Source organism: Podarcis tiliguerta, assembly GCF_965153285.1.
Source record: "Podarcis tiliguerta genome assembly, chromosome: 1".
NCBI lineage: Eukaryota > Metazoa > Chordata > Lepidosauria > Squamata > Lacertidae > Podarcis > Podarcis tiliguerta.
Genome location: NC_139534.1, coordinates 78,297,944 through 78,319,118, shown reverse-complemented (window position 1 = coordinate 78,319,118; position 21,175 = coordinate 78,297,944). Strand labels below are relative to the sequence as shown.

Genomic DNA, 21,175 nt, shown 5'->3' with positions numbered 1-21,175 from the left:
CCAGTATTAATTTTTGATGCTCTTAAAAATCTACAAAATACATTAATTGCTATTATCATTTTTCACCTTTGCCCTTCTTTGTTTATGATATTAACACGTATTGAAATATGCTATCTTTTACTATGCTGCTAGAATCAATTTCACCTCTCCTTTCTAGAAACCCTAGTTATGTGTTTTATGGTTTACCCCTAACTTCTCCACATTTAATGAAAAGGTTTCAAAGTGGCTCTAAGTGACAGCTGACTGGTTATAGTTCTGATTTAATTTCACGTTGATATTGCTTCAGTAGTAGCTGTCTTATTTAGAATGTGTTGAGTAGTTTTGTGTGTTTTATTTTGCATGATACATATGTTTAGTTTACAATGCAGAGGGCTACATGTGGCGCTGCATGTATTTGCCAAGGTTTTCGTCTCCCTGCTGCAATCCATTACAACCTCCAACAAAGCACTCCTGAGAATCCAGTTGGAGGTGCAAGGAAAGAGAGAAATCAGCAGTCCCACATGCAAATGTAGAAGTGTTTTCTGCTCACACCTTTGAATCCCAGCCAGAATCTCTCTATGCTTTTTTAGTAAATGAAATAAAAATCTGTCCTTTATTTGATAACAAATATTCCAATGCAACTTTAGAAAAAACCAAAAGTGACACATTTAATCTCAAAAATATTTATTTTATTGCATGGACTTCAGCACATGCAATCAAGGAGATGCACTAATGGACCATATTCTGGTTTCATTTTTTAAAATCAAGTTTCCTGCTGGATCATGCCAGTGGCGCATTTGGTCTAGCATCTAGTTCTCACACTGTCCACATTCAGTTGTTCCAGTAAAGCGATCAACGTACATTAATAATTCGTTGTTTGAGCTGTTTGGTGTTAATTGTTGGAAGAAGAGTAGTCCCAAAGCCTGTCCTTTAGTCTTTTCGAGGGTGGCCAGAGACAAAGGATAGAAGGGCTCTTGCACCTCTTTCAATTGTGGAATTTTGTCGTGTGCATCTTATCATGCAGGGGTGAAAGCAGCTGCACTTTCCAAAATTTCGTTTTCTACACAGCTATTAAAAATGTGAGAGTTCTGTCATCCTCTCCTCTTCATCAGAGCATACAATTGCCATGGTGAATAATACATTACTTTTTAAAAACTTTTTTAACAAAAATGTTCTCCATGGTGGTAGTATATGGTGAGGGTCAGCTTTTGCATCCCATCTTCAACCACCTGCCTTACAGCCAGTACCACTGAAAGATTGCATTTGACAGACATATTTTTAAACTCAATATTGTGAAATTTATGGAGCCTTTGGCTGGATTTGTTGCACTTGCTGTGATAGGTTCTAGGACTTTCAACTGAAGGTGGCGACCCATGGTAGCGGAACAGTAGAGTGGTGTAAGAAACCCCAAACTCTGAATGTACCATTTTTTACCTGTTGTTGAATGTGCCTATTTTTACCTGTTGTTAGCCGCTCTGAGCCCGGCTTTGGCCGGGGAGGGTAAGATACAAATAAAAAAATATTATTATTATTACCAGGACCTGTTTCCTAGCAAAGTTCAAGCTTCAGCTACATGGGGACAGGTTTTATGTGGTAGAGCAGGGGTGTCCAACAGGTAGATCACGATCTACTGGTAGAGTGCGTGGGGTCTGTGGTCGATCGCGGTTGATCGTGGAAACCCCCCCCCCCCAAAAAAAGAAAGCTCAACAACTTTGGTAGATCACTGCCTTTTTTTTTTTTTTCAGTAAGAGTAGATCTCAGTCTCTTGAAAGTTGGACATGCCTGTGGTAGAGAATTGTCATGAGTCCCTCTGCCCATTACCATACATCTTATTGTATAATTCAAATGATCCACAGGGATCCTATGTGCACAGACACTCAATTCTTGTGTCAGTTCTCACTCAAACTAGGGATGACATACCAGTTGGGCAGTGATGAAATTTCTATGTGGAGCTTCCATATCATGTTACTTTAGGGGTTGAAAAGAGGGGGGGGGGGTGCTGTGCTGCTTCTCCAATGTATTAAGTGAAGTGAACATCTAAACCACAAATGGATACCTAAAAATTAAACTCCTGTTAGTGAATCTAGCAGTTCTTATTTGTTCTTCCCTTTCATTTAGCAATCTGATTTACCAGTGAATAGGCAAAGGGTTCATAAGGTGTACTCTCTGTAAAGTATTTATTTTATTTATTTCACTCCTGCCTTTTTATAAAACATAACTTTTAGGTGTAGGAAGGACACATTTTTTTTACTAATTTCCCCCTTCCCCTTGAAAATATGCTCCAGAAGATTTGTGGACCTTCCAGAACAGTGTTGTGGCTATGGGAAGAAGTGGGGTCTCAGCCATTTCTTCCAGTTCCAGTAGAAATCTTCTCTGGATCTCGATCCTTTCCATATATGGAAGGAGCCCTTCTGTTCAGAAAAGGCCGAATCGGAACCAAACTTGTAATATCAAAAGTACTGCTAAGTTTCTGTTACTCTATAAATTACAATGCTCTCCCTGTTCCAGGGGACTGTTGACACTCAGAGGTGCACATGGAATTCCAAAAAAAACAATGGTTTCCATTAGTTTCAATGGAGGGAGCTAAAACACCACAGGATTTACTCTTTCTGTTCTTGGCTTAGGTCACAGAGTGAGAAAAATCCAAAGGCATGGAGAGTCATATCCATAAGAGCTTGCTAAATCATGAAGTTTAAGTAATAATCAAAATGTCGGCTAGCTTTCTGCTTGTTGTAGAGATGTGAACAGTATGGTTTGTGTGTCTTCAGTGTGTGTTAGCAGTATTTGGAAATTATGATATTGGAAAGCGTATGTAGAGTTGGCAGCCAAATTTGCCATGACATTTGTGGCTTTCAGTAAGGAAATGTAGCAATCCTAACAGTATACTGGAGTGTTGATTAACTTTACAACTTTCAGTTTAGTATGAAGATTCATTTAATTTTAATAAGCAAATTAAGGTAATTTCTTCCTGTGCTGCATACTTATTAAAAATTTGTCCACTCAGCTGGCAGTGGAAGTCCCAATTATAAACTAGCTTAAATGTTAAGGTACTTCACAGTAATTGTATCAGTGTGAGTCTTTCCTATGGTGCCAGTACACTCACCTTTTAATCAGATTTCCCTAATGGGGTATAACAAATATAACATAGCTAAAACATATGAATTAAACTAGACGTAATTAAGGTAGTTTAAAGAAAAAGGATGTCACTCTATATTGACTATGTCATTGTCAATTTTACAAGCTTATCTTGTAGTATCATTTGGATACAGATTTCCCTGAAAACTGTTTATTTTTCCGCATTGCTATAGTTTGTAAGTGCTACAGATAAAAATCTATATACTTCCATATACTGATATTTGAACAATGGAAGGGTTTTTTCCTTATTGACTTTGATGTCATATTTCAAGAAATAAAAACCAGGACACCCTGAATGTTGTTGAGCTTTTTTTCTTTTCTTTTCACAAAAACACCTGAAACCACGATTTATTGTATTGATTTAGGCATGGGCATAGTCAAGGCGGGCAGTAAAGCAGCAGAATTACTTAACTAGCTGGCCAATCACATCGGTTCTGCACCCCCCCCAAAAAAAAGTCCTGGCTACACCCATACATGTGTGCATTAGAAGGCACCACCAGCTGTGGTAGAACAGTGGTTTTCTGAGAGTGTACAAAGCCTTGAAAATTGCTTTTGGAGAGTGCTCTCACTAATTTACATGCACACAAACACACACCCAGCAATTCACACATTCAGCAATTGCTTCTTGCTCCAGGCAAGTGTATAAAGGGCAAAATTAAGAGTGCTCTTCTTCCCTCCCTCCCACACACACACACACACACTTGAAAAGATATAACCAGCCTACCTCTATACCAGTCTTAAAAGTTTGCATGTTTCCAAACAAGTTTTCCACCCTTTGGAGGAAAATATATTTCAACTACTATGAATTTCAAAGACGTGTGTGTGTGTGTGTGTGTGTGTGTGTGTGTGTGTTGAAATTATGCCATCAAAACCAAGTGCATAGTAAAATTGCCAAAATAAAAGAATTAAGTCCTTAGCTGAATTCAATCTGTAAATGACAAGCATAAAAAAATCAGTCCCTGAGCAGATGGTTTAGTTTTTGTTCTTTGTACTCCCATCTTGCTTTAAGCTGTTTATGGGAAGAAATTGGGTGTCCTTGCCACATAATCTTTGTTAAATTAATCATACAAAAAGCAAATTATAAAGACCTTGCAAAAGCCTGTTGATTATCAGAGAGCAGCTGTTTGAGCTCCCCAGCTTTTATTATAAACTCTGTACTCCCTACCACCACCACCCATTCATAAATACGCAGGTAAATACATTAGCAAGTAAATAAGCAGGTTAATCTACCTCTGAACCAAACAGTTGTATTAAAACAGAATGATCAAGTATCCACTGAATGATTACTGTATCAATAGAGTAAAGGAGGTAACTGAAGAGAGAAAGAAAGGGGTGGAAAGCATCTTCAACAGTTTAGGCTGGAACCAGCATCTGTTATCCTGGAGGTTTATTCTAATCCATAATGATGTTACTGGTCTAACGGTCGTGTTACTGAGATTTAACCATAGTTGCAGGGTTGCCAGCCTGAAACTGTTGACTTAATATCTTATTCAGGGAAGATTCTGTTCTTCTGACACTCTTTTGTACGCTAGTGATATTTTTTACTATGTGTCCTCAGTCCTTCCTGAATCCAGGAGGTATTCAAGTGTTTCATTGCCATGCATTAATATACTGAGTTGTAAATGTTTCATTGTCAACACAATTTTGCCCCAGACAGGTAAGTGAAAAGTAAATCAAGAAGATGAGTATATGCATTGGCAGATGTTGAATTGGTCCCCTTTGAACTTCATAACCTTAGAGTTTAATAAATAACCCAACAATCAGAGAGGTGTTTTTTTTAAAGCTGAACTTTGTTACATCCTTTACTTTCACTTCATCTTGTTAACTGTTTGTCGGCCAATTTTGCAGATGCTTTTGCTTTGTAACTCTACAGTGTCTCAGTCATTCCATTTTGTCATTTTATTTGCTCTCATGACTGCCGTTAACAGAAGAGGGGCATTCTGAAGTGCCATGAAGTAAGTGACGACCAAAGGGGGTTTATTTGGGGTTTGTTTCTTTTTTTAATCCATGCATTGGTTCACATTAGTTACTTTTTGTTCGTTTTTCATTCATAGTTTGGATTAGATATTTCTCCTATCCAGAAGTGGTAGCCATTCTTTAAAATTCACCATAGGTCTTCAACATTAGACCCTTTCTTACATAACTTTCACCAGATAGTACTCCTGTTAGGTATCATTCGTCAAGAAACAGGGAAAGGGTGCAGGTAACTTTAAGGACGTTTTCTATGAGTTCTGGGTGTGGTTTACCAGGCTCATTAGGCACAGCTGGTGGCGTGTATAAAGAGAAGAAGTTGCAGTTTGCAACTGCCTGCAGAAAGAGAACACCCACATGCTTTGTGTTTGTATAGCCATAATAAAACTCTTGTTTGAGTGTTTTACACCAGTCTTGTGGTTCTGTCATCTGCCGCCAGGGAAAATTTGCCTCCAACAACTCCAACTCATTGATTTCAACAAGGCTTAGACATGGCTGAATTTTATCCTTTGGCTCAATTCCTCATATTTTAATTTAAATTTTTTTTAACTCTAGTTAGTGTGTAGTTAAAAAATAAATAAATAAAAATATGAGGAATTGAGCCAAAGGATAAAATTCAGCCATGTCTAAGCCTTGTTGAAATCAATGACACAGTCAAATGCTTAATTTATATTGCATTGTACTAGTAAAGCCACTTACCTAGTGTCAGTGATGACTGGTGCCCATTGGGAATGATGGGGCAGAAGGCCAGGTGACCAACAGTAGATAGAGACAGAGCCAGTGATTGGCAGAGCCATCCCCTAACTGGTTAAAAGTTGAACGTCAAACAGGTGTGAGTGGCTGAGAGCAGAATGAGGTTGATGGGCAATGCCCATTAACCCCAATGGACCAACCTCCACTGCCTAGTATGGTGGCATGAACTATTGGCACGAACGATTAAGTTATTGTTCAGGTTGCTGAGGGAAAGGGAGAGTGTCAGTTTGGTTGGGAGTAAGAAGTTGCACAGGGGCAGACTTAGGACTGAAAATAGGTCCTGGGTTGTAGAGAAGTTAATGGACAGAAAATTTAGAGGCAAGGAATCCGAAGGAAGGCTCTGAGGAGGACAATCTTGAAAGTAAAGTAAGCGAAGAATGAGGTAAGGTGCAAAGATGACAGAACTGTGGCAAAAGTGGTCTCTGAAGAAACTTCACATAGCTTATGTCACTCCTGACATATGCTGTAGAAGGAGAGCTAAGTAGGCTAGTTAAGAAAAATGTAGGGTAACAAAGTAGCTGTTAGGTCTATAACAGCCTTCATCAAACTGGTGCCTTCCATATGTTTTGGACTACAACTCCCATGAGCCCCAGCCAGCATGGGCAGGTTGGCAAAGACTTATCTAGAATCTAGATACACCAAGAAAATTCTGCCAGTTAGTGTAGCGTTGTGAACTGGCAACAAGTATCAATAAGCAGTGCAGGTGACTGTATTTCACATATTGAGATTTTCTAGGCAGCCATTTCTTCTAGTCTATAATTGTATCGCACATAATTATGATGATAGAGAAGCCTCTGGTATTTGTTGGCTGAGCTGGTGCAAACTCATGCACTTTCCCAACTGCCAAGGAAACAGTGTTGTCAGAATATTTCCTGAGGTAAGGAGGACCTCTGAAGAAATTGCATAATGCTTAAGGACTAGAAGGTCTATGGGGAAAGAGAGGTTAATGTTGTGGAGAATCTGCACATGCAGCAGATTGGCTAAAGCAGTGGGACAAAGTAGGCAGTGCATTAAAGAGCAGAGGTCTGAGGAAACGATGGGTGGGGAAGGGATGGGAGTTTAAGAAAACAAGAGCCAATGAAAACTTCAGATTGGGCCTAGGAACAATAGTGGCAAGACAGAAGTCCGAGTGTCACTTCTGGAGGGCTGGAGATTATGCTGGGTTGAAGACTATCAGGTTGTAATGGAACTGCTATTCCTTTAAGAGATACATAGATTGGAATTTGTGTTACTGGTGGCATCTGCTGACTCCACCTCTCCACCTCCCACCAAAGCTGGGGTTGCATGGCTTACCAGGTTACATGTCTGTAGCGTTGACTTCCAGGTTCCCCTCCCAGAGAAGTGGTAGCAACCGGCTTCCACCAAAATCTTGCCAGAACTCAGAAGCCTACACTGCAGCTGCTTCTTCTGTGAGATGTTCTGGGTTCCAGGCACTCTTGGAGGAAACTGATTTTCTAGATCCATTTCAGGCAGCATTTAGGCCCAGCTTTGGCACAGAAACTACATTATGATCTCTGTCAGGAAAGAAATGTTTACCAGTCAGTTATTAACTTCTCAGTGGCTTTTGATACTATAAACCTTCTGGAGTGGTTGTTTGAATTAGGGGTGTGTGGCACCGCTTTGTGGTGGTTCTGGTCTTACTTGAATGGTCATTTCCAGAGGGTGATGCCAGGGTTTGCTCTTTGGTCCTGTAGAATCTTCAGTGTAGAGTTCCTTGGGGTTCAATTTTATCCCCTGTGCTGTTTAACATCTACATGAAACCCCTGAGTGGAGATACAGAGTTTTGGAGTATGTCATCAGCAATGTGCTGGTGACACATAGCTCTACTTCTCCTTTGCATCTGCAGGTGTGGCAGTGGATGTGCTGGACTGATGTCTTGCCTCAGTTATGGACTGGATGAGAGCCAATAAACCGAGGCTCAATCCAGATAAGACAGAGGCACTGTCAGTGGATGGTCCCTGGATCAGATGAATGGGAGAGTTCCTGCTTTTGATGGGGTTACACTCCCTCTGAAAGAGCGGTCTCAGGTGGTCTCAGTAGCGTGGAGTGCCTTCCATCAGCTTCAGCTTGTGGCCCAGCTTGTGGCTATCTGGACAGGGATAGCCTAACGTCTGTTGTCTATGCTCTGGTAACCGCTAGGTTAGATTACTGCAACGCATTATACGTAGGGCTGTTACTAAAGACTGTTTGGAAACTTCAGCACGTGCAGAATTCGGCATCCAGGTTGCTTGCCAGAGCAAGACAGCTTGAGCTGCAAAATGACAGCCACTTGAAAGGGGACTGATTGCAGAAGTTGGGGGAAGAGACCTTCAACACAAATTCAGGATTTCCTCCCAATGCAAACAGCCGCTTCAAATGTATTATTTTGGTCATGACTCCAGCAGGGAAATAATAATTTAATCTCTCACTCTCCCCACCCACCGACTGCTGCAATCTTGATCATTATAAGCCCCACACCAGGTGGCTATTATTTGAATTATTTAAAATGCATATTAAAATAAAGATGAACATCATGTACAGTTTGGCTCTACATCCTGTGGTCCTTAGTTCACTTGCTAAATAGCAAATTCCATTGAATTCATGAGAACTTTCTTATGAGTAAACATACATAGGATCACATTGTACATCTTAAAAAGATGTTTGGGCAACATTTTGGCATATAAATGACTCTTGTGTCCATGTAGTTCTTTGTAGCAGGAAAAAAACCACCTTGTATATTGAAGCTTTCTGCTATTTAGGGCTGGGCAATGTCTGATTTTCAACATTGTGATATATCACAAGCTAAACATCGCAATATACTGATATATCACAATGTCTGAAACAAGGATGGAGCTATGTAGAGACATTGGCTGGCTTCATGGTTTTTCCCATACTGTAATTTTTTCATAGCATGCATGCGCGCGCACACATATTGTGATTCACGATACATTGCCAGGTCAAAAATTATGAAACTGATATCACTATATGGATTTCAAACTGGTTTTGGGCATGTTGATATATCGCCCAGTCCTACTGCTAGTAAACGTTTGTTTAAAATGTAGTACTATATTTAAATCCTATTAAAATGGCTCAAAATAACTTAATAGGAATTCATGTCTACAGACTGCTTTTCCTGGGAAAATTCAGTGATGTGACACAGTAATTACATATTGTGAAATAATCTAAGACAACATAATGTGTATTGCAATCAGAGGAATCAAAGGAAGTGAATATTTGCAACAAAATATCACTGTATGCTTATTCCTAATAGAGCCAGCTTTTCATATATATATATTCCTGACAATATAAAAAGCCATATTAGAAAAGTAAATTTAGTTGGAAAGAATTGTCTCTAGTCTAATAACCGCTTATTGACAATTTACGGAAAAGGGTGTAGTCCAAAGTTGCTAACAGATACTTTATTTCTCACAGCTATGGATGTGGATGTGTTTGATATTTCTAGAAGAAACTCTTTCCCCGTTTCTGACAATCAATATTTTAAATAGCTCAATTTAGTAATTTTTTATTTCTGAAAGATTTTTTTAAATCCCTGACTGCTCTATGTTAAATAAAATGCACAGCTTTGGTCTGGATGTCATTTAATGTAATTTTTTAAATATAAATCATTATTTTGGGTAAATTTTCAGGTCCTTTGTGTTTGAATTACAAATCAATAACCTTTGACCAATGTTTCTCTCACTGTGATTGTAAAATAATTATCACAAATTCAAAGAAACTATTTAGACATGCTGGGAATTGTAAGCGCTGGTGATTCGTATTTGACGTTTTTCCTGCAGCACTTCTGTCAGAGAGAGAAGCTACTTTTTAAACTTAACAGATGTTTCCAACTTGGCAGTGGAAAGTGCAGCATTAAATACTTCCAAGTTGTCTTCTTCCTCCCATTCACCTAAATAGCTTCATGGGCAAAGTCTCCTCAGGGTACATTTTAAAGTCTGAGACATGTTTTCCTTTGTGCCAGAGAATGTGGTACAAACCAACCCATACCCCATTGTCCTGTTCGTTAGCATGCCATCAAAGGCATGTTGTCACTATAGACATGCAGTTTGGTATGTGATAAGGCCAGAAGCAATGCACAGAAAGGAAGAAAGGAGCCTGCATGTGCTGTGCACATTTTGACCCATCTCCTTAGTCTTTTTATTCTCTGAGATAACAATCTGCTAAAAATGTAAAACAAGATGTTAGAGATTGAAGGCTTGTCCACAATTCTGCTTGTTCCATGCCTAGAAAGCACAGGTCCCAGAGGCATAGCTGTCAACCATCCCTTATTTGGCGGGAAAGTCCCTTATCCCAGCAACGTGTCCCGCTGCTGTCCCTTATTGATGATGTCCCTTAAATTTCCCGGGTTTCAAAGGAAGCAGCTCTTCTCCCTCCCTCCCTGCCAGCCAGGGAGGAGGGAGGCTCCAACTGTGTTGCTTGGCTGCATTGCTCACCCAATAAGGAGTCTAAGAACGACTGGGGGGTGGAGCTTGCATGCTTTGTGCCGATCAAATCGGCCGCGTTGCCTGGGGACTCACCTTTGCTCAGCGCTTCCCAGCGGAGAGGTGACAGTGTGTTTCCTTGCTGCATCCCCTTTGCTGGGTTGCTGCGTTGTGGGAACCACCACTTGAGGCTTTGTTTGGCTGCTGGTTGACTAAAATCCCTTATTTTGGCTGCTGATCCCTTATTTTCAAATCTGTAAATTGACAGCTATGCCCAGAGGTTTTTCTCTTGCCCTGGAAAAACAAATGGTTTACTACTAAATTGGAACACATGGCAATCTGCAGAAAGCCCAATTGCCACTTGTTCCAATTCAGCATTAAACCATGGGTTTTCCCAGGGGAAAGTGATGGGGAAATTGGAAGTGTGGACAAGCTCTAACAATCAACATTCTAGAATCCACAGTAATTTTTAAATTATTTTTTTACCCACTGTAATTTACAGTGATTTCTGCAGAAATTGAATACTGACCTTAGAAAACCTTTTCTTTAGTTACAAATAACATTTTTTCGTATTCTTGCTAATTCTTTACTACCATGTTGGGAAGATTCGCTGTTTGATTCCCTTTATCCATACAGAGAGCTATTAATACTAGCCCATCCATGCTGCACTTTAAATCACTCCTTCTGCTTCTCTGTATAGGAATTTGACATTTCTGATGTCCCATACATTAGTTGTACTACTACTATGTAGGTTGTGCCACAAATGAACTTCTGAACTCCCTTTTATGACCACACCAGAGAGGGAAGGGGGAAGCATGCAAACCTGGGGCAGGCAAGACTTGTTTCCGTCCATTGACCTGCATAATGCTAAGCCAAACTTTATCTCATTCCAGACAAAGTGTGATCTTTTATCAAATAATTATATGGTTTACCACACATGGTTTGTCTGGGGGAGATAAACTGTGACCAAGGCTGGCCCAAGACATTTTGACACATTCATCATTTTCTTCCTTTGAACGTGGGAGACTAGCAGTGTTAGTCAGATTTCAGATTTCCCCAGGTTAAAAAGAGCCTTCAGATGAGCTGGATCTGTAATAGAATCTTGCTTTGACAAATAAAAACAGGGGCTGCTCTTCCTTATTTTTAGCCTTAAAAAAAATTAAAATGCATTATTTTGTATATTAATAAAACAGGATTCATCAGAAATGCCAAAAGTAAGGATGAATAAAAATCTATAGTCCATACACATTCATTTACTCTTAGTCCCAGAACTCTGCTAGACTGATAAAGAAAAAGCAATTTATATGTGTTGTGTGTGCGATTTAACATTGTGTCACCAGATGGCGATGTGGAGTCCCATTTTTCTCTACCTGTTTTCCCTGTTTAAATTTACAGCGCTTTAAAGTGAAACGCTTCTTTGATGTGTCTAGAGCCAGCCCTGATCATAACATTAAAACAGGCAGGCAGATCTTCAGAGCAATTGATACATATGTGTGTCTTTCATCCTTTAGTTACCTATTGATAAACCCCTCTTGCTTTCCACCCTGCCTAAGCATAGACCTTAGGGTTACTTGTCAGGAACCAAAGCATGTCAGCAAGACCATCTCCAAGATAAAACTCTCTCAAAACGTGTTTTTGAGTGCAGTAGCTGTTCACCAAATTTGATTCACTGGGTGCAAAATGTATTTTCTCTGGATTTTTTTGAGACTTCAGCTCTCTTTTATTTGACTTACTATGTGGGTATGCAAATATCTGCCCCACCTCTGGTCTCTTAATATACTGTACATAGGATCATGGGCGGAGGAAGGGGTGTGTCCTGGGGGCGGGTCACCCCGGGTGTCAACACTAAGGGGGGGGGCGACAAAATGCCGAGTGGCACTCACTGCGGGGCCTGCAGCACCCCCGAGCCACGCATCTCGTCTGGGAATGACACGGTGGCTTGGGAACCCGCAGGCGCCGTGCTGCCCCAAACAGTCCACCCACTGCCTTCCCCTCAGCTGTAGGGCGGCTAAGTGGGAGGAGGCAGGCAGATTCCTCGGAGGCCCCGCAGAGTGTCCTGCCCTGGCTCGCCCTGTCCCGTAGGCGGCTGGCTTTGCCCCTGGGTGCAGCGCACGCATGCCGCCCCAGGCACCCAATTGGCTTGCTCTGCCAATGCGTAGGACTACCCCTGGTGAGCCAGGTCACTGTACTAAGAGCATTCAGCTAGTTCAAAACACACTGGTCTGCCTCCTGAAGGTAAAGTTCCCAAGCATCAGAACTGAGTTCTTCTAGGATTCTGGCCTATGCTTAGCAAGACTGGTTTCAGCATATAACTTACCTTGGGAACTGCCTCCTCTTCTGTACCCTGCTGTGATCTCTTAGATGTACTTTCCTTAGTGCATCATCTGTGCAACAAATTAGAACAATGACACAGAAAATCATCCTTGGTTGTTTTGTCCAGTTTTGGAACTGTCTTGTGAGATTCACCACACTTAAACGCCTTCTGCTACCATAATGCTCTTTGGGGCAATGATTCAGTGGCTAGAGTTAATTTTTAGCAGCATATTTGAGATTGTCTTTGACTTTTAAAATATTTGTAAAGCTTGCTCATAGTTTTCTGCCACTATTGTTTTCATAAAGTCGTATGGTATCTCTTTGGCATTTATATATATAATTAATACGTAATCGTGTCATAAGTTAGCAATGAACTGATTTGTATTTTTAATACGTGGAGAGCCTGAATATTTCCTGTTCATTTTTATTTGTTTATTTCAGGGGCACAGAAGTCATGAGCACTGTCTCAGGTACTCGAAGTTCAACCATCACTTTTACTGTCCGGCCTGGGACTAGCCAGCCAATCACACTGCAGAGCAGATCCCCAGACTATGATAGTAGGACACCAGGAGCAAGACATGCTCCAAGCCCAGTGGTTTCACCAACAGAAATAAGTAAGGACATCATGCCAGCTCCTCTGACTGCTGCTGCTCCAGTTGCATCTCCTTCTCCAACACTTTCTGATGTTTTTAGCCTACCCAGCCAGCCTCCTTCGGGGGACCTCTTTGCTTTGAACACAGGGCGCAGCAGGTCTCCTTCTCCCTCAATCTTGCAACAGCCAATATCAAATAAGCCTTTTACAACTAAGCCTGTCCACCTGTGGACCAAGCCAGATGTGGCAGATTGGTTGGAGAGTTTAAACTTAGGTGAACATAAAGAGACCTTTATGGATAATGAAATAGATGGCACTCACTTACCAAACCTTCAGAAGGAAGACTTGATAGACCTTGGAGTGACTAGAGTTGGTCACAGAATGAACATAGAAAGAGCCTTGAAACAGCTACTGGACAGATAAGAATGGCTGCGCTTGCCTCACATACCTTTGTTATAAATAGAGATGGGCTGGTACTGAAACACCCCAAATGCCTTGGCTCCCCAAGAGTACCACTAAATTGAAGCATCAGTTGGTTTGCTATAGTTTTTGATATGCAAGAGTGTAGATTGTAAGTTTGGTGCCCGGGAGCAGCCCCAAGTAAATGTACGTTATTAAAGGGACTATATATTTCAAAGAGGAAGGAAGAAAGGGGAGAGAATAAGGAAAGGGGGGAAATGCTAATTTAAAAAAATATATATGTGTGTGTGTAAGCTCTGGTCTTACTGAAATAATTTCTAAAATTATTACAGTATTTTTATTTATGGGGCATGGGAATAACATTCATCCTTTGGTATTCATGAATTGTTTTCCTGCCCTTCAGAAATGCCCTTCTGCCTGAACAATACTGTGCCAGTTTCTTTTTGGTTTGAAACATATTGGTGTTTCTCCTTTCACAATAAAGGATTATGTCCAGCTCTTTTTGCAATTTCTGCTCTCCCCACCCCAATCATTCTACATGCCCATTGCACTCAGTTCCATGGCTCCTGTAGGTCCTCCTGTTTTGATTCTCACTTCTGCCAGTTAGACAACATACTAACATACAACATACTAGCATTCACATTTTTTCATTTTTTCATTTACTGGTTTTAATTAAAAATCAATACATTCGTGGGGTTGTAGAAGCAGAGATTTCAAAAAACATACAAACAACTTTCTGACATCCTTTTGGCTTGTTTATTACATTCCTTGGTTTATCTCTAATGAATTTAGTTCTTGTCATCCTTTGTAACTAGTCACACAGCTTTCATTAATTTTTGCCCTCCCACACAGTTAGATTCAGATCTGAATGAGCTGTTCATGCAAAGAAAAGTATTTTTATGCACCGATTGCTTTTGCTGTGTCAAAGTGATCACGTGTGGCGATAGACTCAATTACTGCTATGATCCAAAGTATAAATAAAAGAACAATATATATTGTTTCTACAGTTCTGCATGTGAATGCACAAACCTTTGCACAAGCTATGTTCACAACTGTGCATAGGGTGGAATTTTCCATCTCAAAAGATCATCTTTCTGCTCTTGCTGAATCCACGTGGCACAAAGCCTGTTTTTACATGCAGAAGTGTATCTTTATGTGGGTCATTTATGGCACCAGGAAGAGGAAAATCTAAACGCAATTGCCTGCAGAAACTGAAACTATAAGCAAGATGCAGGTTTTTTCCAGAAACCTGGTGGGCACCTATTATAGATGCAAGGAACAACTTCTGAAAATTCAAGTTAGCTTCAGTTCAGAGGCGCCAGGTTGCCCACCAGATTGAGGGGTTCTGGCATGCTTTGTACACGTGTGATGTCTTGCATGGCACACACATGTCGTGTCACAGGCAATGTGCACTACGACATCACAACACCTGGAGGAGGCCGAGTGCTGTGGAGGAGCCAGCCACTCAACGTTGAGAGGGCCCAACCCCATTCCAACAAATATTCAGGGTGCCAAAGACATGTCAGCTGCCTAAAGTTGGCACACCTTCAGTTTGACTTTGGCTTCAGTTTGACTGAAAATCAAAAATCCCAAAGTTCACTTCTGCATTGTTGCATGAACTAGAGCAGCATTGCAGGAGAATTTGACATTGAGTTGAAAACCAATGAAATCGCTATGGATTGGTTGGAATGCATACTTAGAATGATAGTCTTTATTGTGGGATATATATTTAGAGATTTTGTAGCCTATGGAGATTAGCAGTATTCCCCCAGCTTATTCTCTCTCCCACTGTAAGTAATACACATTATGAATTTTGTGGTTCCCGCCTTCCTGAAGACTTCAGCCTATAACAGAAGGTTAAATCATATGTGGTTACTCAGTCATCAAACTACTTAACTTTCAGAAGGCCTCATATTTTTGGAAGGCATCTAAATTCTTTCCTTAATACGTCCCAGCCTATCTCTAATTATATTTTCTCACAACGAAGTGTCTAATTAGGTCTAGAACTAGTACATAAAATTTAGCAATTTCAATATCTTTCTTTACTGCAAGTTTAAATAGTTGTACAGATAGTTTATAAGCACAATATTTTAAGAATATAAGTGGCTGGTCTACTGGGCAGCCTTTGTGCCACTTCAATGCTAGAAATTTAAAAAAATAAAATAAAACTTTTGTGGTTTACTACTATTTCTGTGGAATAATTATTAAGTCTTGACCTTTTTAAATCAACCTCATTTGGATGCATCTGAACCAGCAGAGCTGTGTTATATTTTCTATCTTTGCTAGAACTTCTTCAGAAGATGAGTGTTTCTTCAAACATGGTTACAATTAACAATGCAGTGGTTAATTATGAAAACTAATATTCATCTCTCTCTTCTCCCCCCACTTCACTTTCTGCAAAAACTGGTCTTTTGACTTAACATCTGTTGTATCCTTCACAGGTTCCTATTTGCATTTGAAAGTTCCAAGTAACCTTATAATTAAAATCTAGTTTAAATGCAAAAGTCCTGAAATTTCCATAATTATATGGATTATGTAGAGGATGACATTCATATATTCAGTGGCTACGAAAAGCCATCAAATATTTTTTGTGTGGTGGTGGGGGTGTAAAAAAAGGAAATGATAATTCAGCCATCATTGTCTTCCATTTGGTGATATTGCAGAATTCAGTAAATAAACCACGAATGCCATGCTCCTTTTTGCTTCTTTGAATACAGTTGGTGTTACCTCTACAATATGTGCCAGGAAATGCAACAGGACACATGGTAGGAAAAGAAAATAGAGAGAATTATTTCTAAGCTGCTGTTAATCATACCCTTTTACTGTTGAATATCTTATGATGGTGTACACCGAAGTTACAAGTGATGGTAATCCCTTTCTTAAAAGGGGTCTCTTAGATACGTATCTCTTTCAGGCACTTACATAGTAGGTACAATAGAATTAGTAGAAAAGAGATTTAAACATCAAAGAGCTAATGAAATAGTTTATTTTTACATTGTGTCTTACGATTGAAAGAGTAATAGGGCCTACAAGGAACTGCTTTTATCAATAAAATACACCTTTGCCAAGAGGAAGTAGTCTTTAGTACTGTTTGATGGTTTTATCACAGAAAGCAATAGTAACAGATACAGTTGCCTCCTAGCATTTTTATCAGTTTTGAAAATGTTGGGAGCAGAAATGGCCCTTCTAATCTCCTGCTACTATGATGGTGCAAAATAAGGTGTTAGAGATAATCTTGTTAATGATATTCCAGGTTTTAGGAACAACTTTTGTTTATATACTGTAATTTAAATAAATTGCATTTACATGCCTAGTTTCTGTAATATTTGTGTATACAATACCAAAATCACACAAGATGTAAATTGTGTATAACTGCACAGACTCTATTCCCTGGGTGTCTGGGAACATTTTAAGTTTTGATTCATATATTATAAAATGACTATATGTGACTGTTGATTTACAGAATTTACATATCACAAAAGCTAACTATTTGTGGTACCTAAGTTAATAAAAGTGATTTTCTGATTCTGAGTTCCTTTACAAACAAGCATTACCCAGTTGATCTGGCAATGACTCTGTGTATGAGCCTCTAATACTGATAATTTTTCCATTACATTTATTTTATTTTCTAGATAGTAATGTTTCTCGCTATAGTTTGTGTAACAACTTGTGTTCATGTTATCTTTGTTGCTGTAATTTTTGTGCTTTAATTCCTCTTATTTCAAATTGATGACAACAAAATCAAGCTCCTGTAACTTGCACTTTCCCTAATCCTTACTACTCTTGTATGGCAACCAAAATTACTGTAAGAAATAAATATAATATTGCACTAAGGTTGTGGTTCTGATTACAAACAGTAAGAACAGTCTGAATCTTTTGTTTTTGAAAAGAGTTGCCAAAACTTGCTGTTTAATATTTCTTTTTTAAAAAACTGTTCCAGTTACCTTTAATTTAGCTCCCACAAGATATCTGAGTACTTATCATTATTGTGGATTCCAAATCCGAATTTCAGATGAGAAATGTGTGTTGTAGAAATATGAGAGAACACACGTTTATGTAAGGGTGATTTGAGTTTGATGGATGTTTTAGCAATCTCCCCCCCCCCCCCCCGATTGTAGTGATTTCAGTGTTCTGAGCTTCCCAAAGGACAATTAGTTGTCATTTCAGATGTTAAATCATTATAGTTTAATGAAAGGCCCCCATGTTGTTTAAGGCACCTTACGAAAGAGACGCAAGGGCTGTGACTCAAAGGTTCTCACGTTCCTCACTGGGCTGCAAATAAGTAGCACCACCATTGCACAGAAGGCCCACCTCTGCTCTTCCCTCTCAGCGTGCTGACCATGTGGAGGAGGAAGGGATTGCCTGCCCTATTGGACGAGAGATTTAACAGCAGACCATTTTGACGCCTTTATTCCAAGCATATCTCCTTTACCGTTTGCCTGATCCTCGTTAAAAGCCATTCAAGTTGGTGGCTATCGCAGCCTCCTGCGCGAGAGTATTCCAAAGTTTAACTGTGCGCTGCATGAAGGCATTTTACTAAATGTGAAGCTAAATGAAGGCCTTTCCCACTCCCCGTTTGCATATACAGAACTATAGTCAGAAAGGGGAATCGGGAAACAGAAGCTTATTTCCTAACGCAGTTCAGGTGTAAGTGCGTTATGTTTCCGTCACTCGTATTCTGCAATTGGAGTTCATCAATTCCTATGGAAGGATTGCATTTCCCTTTTCATGGGAAGAATGTTGACTATCCTAAGCTTTCTGTTTCTTCATCTGATTCCCCCCACCTTTTTTTCCTTTGAGTCAGATGTGGGGAACCTGAGGCCCTCCAAGAGATGCTGAACGCCAGTTCTCATCATCCTTGACCATGGGCCATGCAAGGTGGGACTGGTGGAAGTTTGAGGACAAATACCCTTGGGAGGCCACAGGTTTCCTGTCCTTGGTTTAAATTCTGAAGATTCATGGAAGAAAATGCCTTAATGCAGTTATGAAATTTATGTTCCATAATAGATGGGATTTGGCTTTGTTTGGAGGTTTAGTTTTCTTCCATGCATGGGTTTCTGGTCTATGTCCATTGTGTCTGATATTCAAAGGATTCTGTAGCTTTGTTTTCTTCAGTGTTTAATTGTATTCAGTTATTCTAACTGCCAAGATACATGGATATCTTTATCTAGCTATAGATACGGTTATACCTGCACACATTATTATTTTGTAATAATAATAATAAAACTAGCCTCGCACCATGCTATGGAATTACTAGTGCTGGGTATGGTTCCAGTTAGTAATTTACACATCTTTGTTAAAGCTTTTTCATTCAGGAAACTGGTTAATTTCAAACATATTGCATTGGCCACCTTACAGCACAGAGTGAAGACTTGCATCAACAGGATAATACTCAAGAACAGTACCAGCACTGACCATGAGTTGTATACTGAAATTGTACATCAGAACGCAGTAAATGCAAGGATGAAGTGCGGGCCTCGGACACTTTGAACCTGACTTGTACAAATCATGTTACAAACTGTTGATCTTTTGATGAGAAATACCATTTCAACATCCATGTATTGTAGTTACAGTGCCTTGTATTCTGGATCAAGAAGTCCATCAGTGCACAGCTTAACAAAAAATTAAATTGCTAAATGTTGAGAGAAAAAATCAAAACATTATTTTGCAGCCCTCTCTAATAAAGCTGTGACTTGATGAGTCACCAAAATGAAATAAAAAATTCAAATAAAATTGTGTTTCAGTTGTTTCCCAATAACAAATATGTACAACATCTGTTCAGTACGTAGGGATATAATTTCTGTACTTTTATGCAGATCTTAATTTAACAGTGTACACGTCGCTGTTACGTATCAAACTCCAGCTCTTTACAGATAGATACGCTGACTCCTAGTGGCAGTTGTTTGACAAGTCAGGGCACAATTTTTATAAAGTTATCAAACGATAAATTATAAAGGAATCTGGGTTTTTTAAAAAATAAAAACCACATTTATTTTACTAACCTATTATTTAAACATATATATTTTAAAATTTTGTATTTCAATATAGCATTGAAGTAGGTTTGGAGAATAGTGCCCTAAAAGGCAACAGGTGCATCTTTTAAATAAACATATTTGCAAGTTACAGAGCTATCGAAAAGGGGGGAGAATTAAAGGCAGACAAATCACCCAGTCCAAAGCTCAGGTGAGCTTGTGGCAACAGAGCAGAAGGTAGGTCCACATTTTTTCCTTCCATCAGCTTTGTGGTTTCTGTGTTGTTGTTTATAGTTTTTGTATTGCTCCCAATGGGAAAGGAAGTACGGTAAATCTGTTCTAGGGCCCCTCTCTTCTGGGGGTGTGCTTGGGAGAAGGAAGGAGCAGATTAAAAGCCTTCCCTTACCCACTCCAGTAATGCATTCATTTTGCGCTCTCTGTTGTCAGAGTACTAGTGATGGTGGAGGGACAGTTGCAAGAGCTGGAGGAGATCTCTGGGGCAAGCCTGCTCAACTCAGGGCTTTCCATCCACTGAGGGAGAAATCCACAGTGTCCTACGGCCCCATGGGATGCTGTCCCAGAGACTAATAAGTTTGCAATTTAACTCTAATTGGTTTCAGTGGTAAGGTCCCAGCATGTGATTAAGAATCTCCTATTTAAATAAGTAGATGTGACATATTTAGAGCAAAATGCAGTTGGGAGCCTACTGATTTGGGTATATTTTTTCAGAAAACAAGCTGTGTGTAGGATTGTGTATGTGTGTGTGTGTGACATTTCCTGTTTTATGTTGTGAAAGAGAAGGGATGCAAGTCTCATTTAATTTTTTTTAAGTTGGTCTCCATTGTAGCAAGTTGGTATGCAGTAGGAAGGCCATTTTGTTTGTGGAAATAAATTTTCCAGAAGGTTGCCTAGGAGCATCATGGTGGATGGATTTTTCAGTTGGAAATGGGGAATACTCAGTGGGATCTAGGAACTGTTTAGGGTAATTATGCAAGGGGCTTGTAATACTCTAGCCCATTGTTTGATACTGTACTTTGAAGGGAGTTTCAAAACCAGCTTGGGTGCATAGCAAACTGATTTTGAAACAGCTTGAGAGTCTATGGTTCAAAGCAAAATAGCCTTTAAAAACTTCTGAGCAGGGTCATTGTTGTTTGTCAGATACAGGATGCAGAGAAGGTGGCTTGGCTTAGGTAAGAATGTGTATGTTTATAACACTCCACATGCCCACTTCCTCAGGATCAGATCCATTAATCCAGTATTCAGATATCATAACAAATGGCTTATATTTCAGATGCCAAGCTTTCTTTAGGTTTGAAATGCTAGGAACATTTCCAGCACCCCCAACCTATGTGTCCATTTGATACCTTGCCCCTTTTCAATGGAGGGGGGAACATAGGAAAGAAGGGGATAGTCTTCTGGTGGTGAGCAGAACATGTTGCTTTTCCCTAAAGATTAAGAAAGAGTGGATGAGAAAAAACTAATGAGATTCTTAGTGGCGACCCTCGTGGTCATTTTGATTTATTTATTTCATTTCTTATATCCTGCCTTTCTTCCGAGAAGCTCAAAGTGGTATACATTTTTCTCTCCTCTCCACAGCCCCCCCCCCAAATATTGTGAGGTTG

General features: G+C 39.7%; 1 protein-coding gene across 8 annotated transcripts in view; it reads left to right on the top strand.

Moving 5' to 3' along the window:
- SHANK2 (SH3 and multiple ankyrin repeat domains 2) overlaps positions 1 to 17,414 on the top strand; it is a 339,067-nt gene extending 321,653 nt beyond the window's left edge. For all 8 annotated transcript variants that reach the window (XM_083408317.1, XM_083408314.1, XM_083408318.1 and 5 more), the window contains one exon: positions 13,011 to 17,414. In XM_083408317.1, coding sequence (XP_083264443.1) covers positions 13,011 to 13,584 — 574 coding nt within the window. In that variant the 3' untranslated portion in view covers positions 13,585 to 17,414. The remainder of the gene's footprint in view (positions 1 to 13,010) is intronic.
- The last annotated feature ends 3,761 nt before the right edge of the window (positions 17,415 to 21,175 follow it).